Here is a 3,576-nt window from a genome sequence, read left to right on the forward strand (position 1 = left end):
ATTCTATTAAAATTGTTTTAAATGAGATATGAGACATGTTAAATATCATCTTAAATGCAATTTATTTTAGAAATTAGGTAATAACGGTTATAAGAACATTTGTTAAGAATATTAATATAGTAAATTTGTATTGAAAAATTAAATATTTGGAGTTTTAATGTATTTATTATATATTTAATGAGAAATTAAATATTTTCAACTAAAATATATGTTGAGTTTAAATAATTATAAATTGTATATTAAAAAAATTCTTACATCAAAATTAAAGTTGATTTTCAAAATTTTTATGCATTCAGATGTAAAATCGAAACTTCCATCTTTTACTCTTTTTTTAAACTAATATAGTATCATTCACATATTTGATATTTCCGAGTCTTAATATTTTATTATCATTATGTTGTAAGTTTGCTAAGTACGAGGTTTTCAAATTATATATGTGCAAGAAGATAGGTAACTTTCATGTAAGAATCTGAAATTTTTTTAAAATGGGAAAACAAAAGTATTCCTAATAATTTATTTCTTTTCTTTAAATTTTAGAAAATAATTATCTGATTAGTAAATATTATCATTTTTTATCAGTACTGACCAGTAATAATTTATACTCATATTTAAAAGAATCTTATATTAAAAAAATATATAATTTGCACTCACATTTTTTAAGAATTAGAGACAAAAATTAATAAAATTTATTTATTAAAAATAATTTAATATTTATACCGACTAAATATTAACTAAAATTATTAAAAATGGTTGGTTAAAAAGAGTTTTTGTAATTAAATATTAAGGATTTCAATCTGGCCTTTAGGTATACAATCCAATGAATCCATTTTGAAAAGTAAAATAAAAAATAAAAAATAAGAATTTGAGCTTTGTAAGAATCAAATATCATTCATTCATTACTGGTACTCACACCTTAATACACTTTAAAAACTCTCACATGGGGCAACTAAGTTCCAGCCCCCCCCTCTCTCTATCTCTGTGTGCTGTTTCTTTATTAATTCTCTCCACAAAGCTGGAGAGACACTTTATCCAAGGAGAAAAAAAAATAAGAAGCAGCAATTTCTTGTGCATGCAGAATATTTTTTATTAAAAACAAAATTAATATATATTTTTTTTAATTTTTGAATTTTTGTAATGAGCATGAACGAACCCCACCACTTGCTGTATTGATTGGCAATTGTTTAAGGCAAATGGAAAAACAAACAAACAATGAAAGCCATAATTTCTTTTTGGGAGTGGGAGGGTGTGTGAGGCAGAGTTTTGAGTAATCATGCCTAACTTTTCCTTCTTCACTAGTTGTAATCAATTCTGGCCTAAACCAAACCAAACCCACCTTCAAAATCATCCAATAAACATTCCCAAAACATCAAAATCCAATCTTGAAAGGCTCCTCCTCCTACTCATGAATCTTCTCTTCTTTGTTGTTTTCCTCTTCTTCACTTATGGATTTTCTTCTGAGCCTGGTGTTGGTATTGGCTACCAACTAATGGTAGCAGTTCCTGTGATTTATGACAGTGATTTCAAAGGGAGAGGTTTTCTTGTGGAGACTAATCACACAACAACAAAACCAAACTTCAGAGTTGCATTGAGCATTGATCCATTTAATGGTAGATACACATGCTCATTGCAGGTTTTCCTTGGTGATGTTAAGGTTTGGGATTCTGGACACTACTCAAGGTTCTTTACCACTGAGAAATGCTTGCTGGAGATAACTATGGATGGTGATTTGATGCTCAAAGGTCCAAAAGAACATGTTGGGTGGAAGACTGGTACTTCTGGACAAGGTGTGAAGGTAATCTCTATCATCATAGTACAACACCAATCAATTCTGTTATTCTTATTCATGGTTTTAGATTGTGGTCGCAGCTACAATCATCAGCATTGCAGCTGTTTCAATAAGTTTTCCTACAATTTAGAAATCTGCGACCGCCATTTAAAACTATGATTATTATCAACATATTACATAGAATCTAGAATTCTTGCTTTGATTCACTTTGAAAGTGTAGTTATGAAAGTGGAACTATATCACAAATTTGAACATAAACCATTGATGTTACATTTACTATGTTACATTTGTCAATTTTACTATGCAGAGATAAAATATGATCAATTAAGCTGCAATGCATAGAGCCTAATGCTTGAACTGCTCCTTTGCTTCAATTTGAAAGAGTATGTGTGGAAGTAATAGTATATCACAAATTCAGAACACAAACATGACGTTGTAACTTCACTATGTGCTTAACTATGGCTATATTTCATGATTCTAATACATGATTTTAACTCAATTTTGAAGCAGAGGTTGGAGATACAGAAAACGGGTAATCTAGTGCTTGTGGATGCAATGAACAATATCAAATGGCAGAGTTTCAATTTTCCAACTGATGTTATGCTTGAAGGCCAGGTACTTGATGTCGCGACTCGCTTGACATCTTTCCAAAGCAACTCAAGCCTGTTCTACTCTTTCGAAATTGAGGAAAACAGGGTTGCCCTGTACTTAAATTCCGGTAATTTGAGGTATTCTTATTGGCATTTTCAGCCTTCCATGAACAGAAGTATTTCATATGTTAAGCTGATCTCAACAGGGTTGGCATTGTTCAATGTCAAATACAAGAAAATTGCAGAAATCCAATCGAATCGTATTCATCCGTTAAGTTTCTTAGCACTCAAGAATGATACAGGAAACTTCGGCCTATATTACTATTCGCCGGAGAAAGCAAATTTTCAGGCCTCTTTTCAAGCACTCAACAGCACATGTGATCTTCCTATAGCTTGCAGGCCTTATGGAATTTGCACATTCTCCAATTCCTGCTCATGTATTCAGATTCTCTCGAAGGACGACAACGAAATCAGTTCGGACTGCAGCAGTGCTGTTTCTGGCAGCTTTTGCGACGGAAAACAAGCCGAAATCATAGAGCTAGACAATGTGAGTAGTGTGCTAAAGGGTGTTCCTAAAATGATCAAAATAAGCAAAGAAGAATGTGGAAATTTGTGCTTAGAGGATTGTAAATGTGCTTCAGCCTTGTATTTTAGGAATGCAAGCACAAATGTGGAAGAATGCTATATTTACAGATTAGTCCTTGGACTAAAACAGGTAGATAAAGGCACAGGGTTTAGTTATATGGTTAAGGTTCCAAAGGGAAGTGGTAGAAATCCTGAGAAGCATAATAATAATAATGTGAAAAGATGGGTTTTGATTTTGGTAGGAGTGGTTGATGGAGTTATTATTTTGGTTATTGTTGGAGGGTTTGGATACTGGTTGGTCAAAAGGAGAACTCATACCTTTCATTCTCAGGCCACTGCTTCATGAATCATGAGCTGTTCATCAATGTCACAGGTTCAATTTATGGTTTTCCATTTTGGTTTTGGTCCTTGCTGGGTCAGTTTGTATGACGCTTCACAAGGATCAAAACCAAAATCACGAATTTTTCGGGATTAAAAGTTTGTTCAACAAAGAAGATAGATAAATAATTTATTTAAACATGTAAAGAATTTTGGTTGATTTGGATAGAATGACATTCATAGATCACCCCATGTAATTGAAAATTTTTGGTGAAGTCTGAACACAAGTTGCTGGAA

The 3,576-nt window shown here is 32.2% G+C and overlaps 1 protein-coding gene across 2 annotated transcripts; it reads left to right on the top strand.

Annotated features, from left to right (window-relative positions):
* Nucleotides 1–995: 995 nt before the first annotated feature.
* LOC107485198 (G-type lectin S-receptor-like serine/threonine-protein kinase SD2-5) lies at nucleotides 996–3,576 on the top strand. Of its 2 annotated transcripts, XM_052260117.1 has the most exons (3): nucleotides 996–1,792; nucleotides 2,297–2,504; nucleotides 2,583–3,576. In XM_052260117.1, the coding sequence occupies exons 1-3, from the start codon at nucleotides 1,271–1,273 to the stop codon at nucleotides 3,305–3,307; spliced, it is 1,455 nt and encodes a 484-aa protein (XP_052116077.1). In that variant the 5' UTR covers nucleotides 996–1,270; the 3' UTR covers nucleotides 3,308–3,576. The 2 variants fall into 2 exon arrangements, with proteins under 2 accessions (XP_052116077.1, XP_015961198.1); XM_016105712.3 differs by having other exon boundaries at nucleotides 2,297–3,576.

This window comes from Arachis duranensis, chromosome 4, assembly GCF_000817695.3.
Source record: "Arachis duranensis cultivar V14167 chromosome 4, aradu.V14167.gnm2.J7QH, whole genome shotgun sequence".
In the NCBI taxonomy this organism is placed as follows: Eukaryota; Viridiplantae; Streptophyta; class Magnoliopsida; order Fabales; family Fabaceae; genus Arachis; species Arachis duranensis.

Coding starts and splice junctions, on each gene's coding strand:
- LOC107485198 (XM_016105712.3), top strand. CDS start 1,271: ATGCCTAACTTTTCCTTCTTCACTAGTTGTAATCAATTCTGGCCTAAA. Junction 1,793..2,296: donor CTTCTGGACAAGGTGTGAAG/GTAATCTCTATC, acceptor ATTTTGAAGCAG/AGGTTGGAGATACAGAAAAC.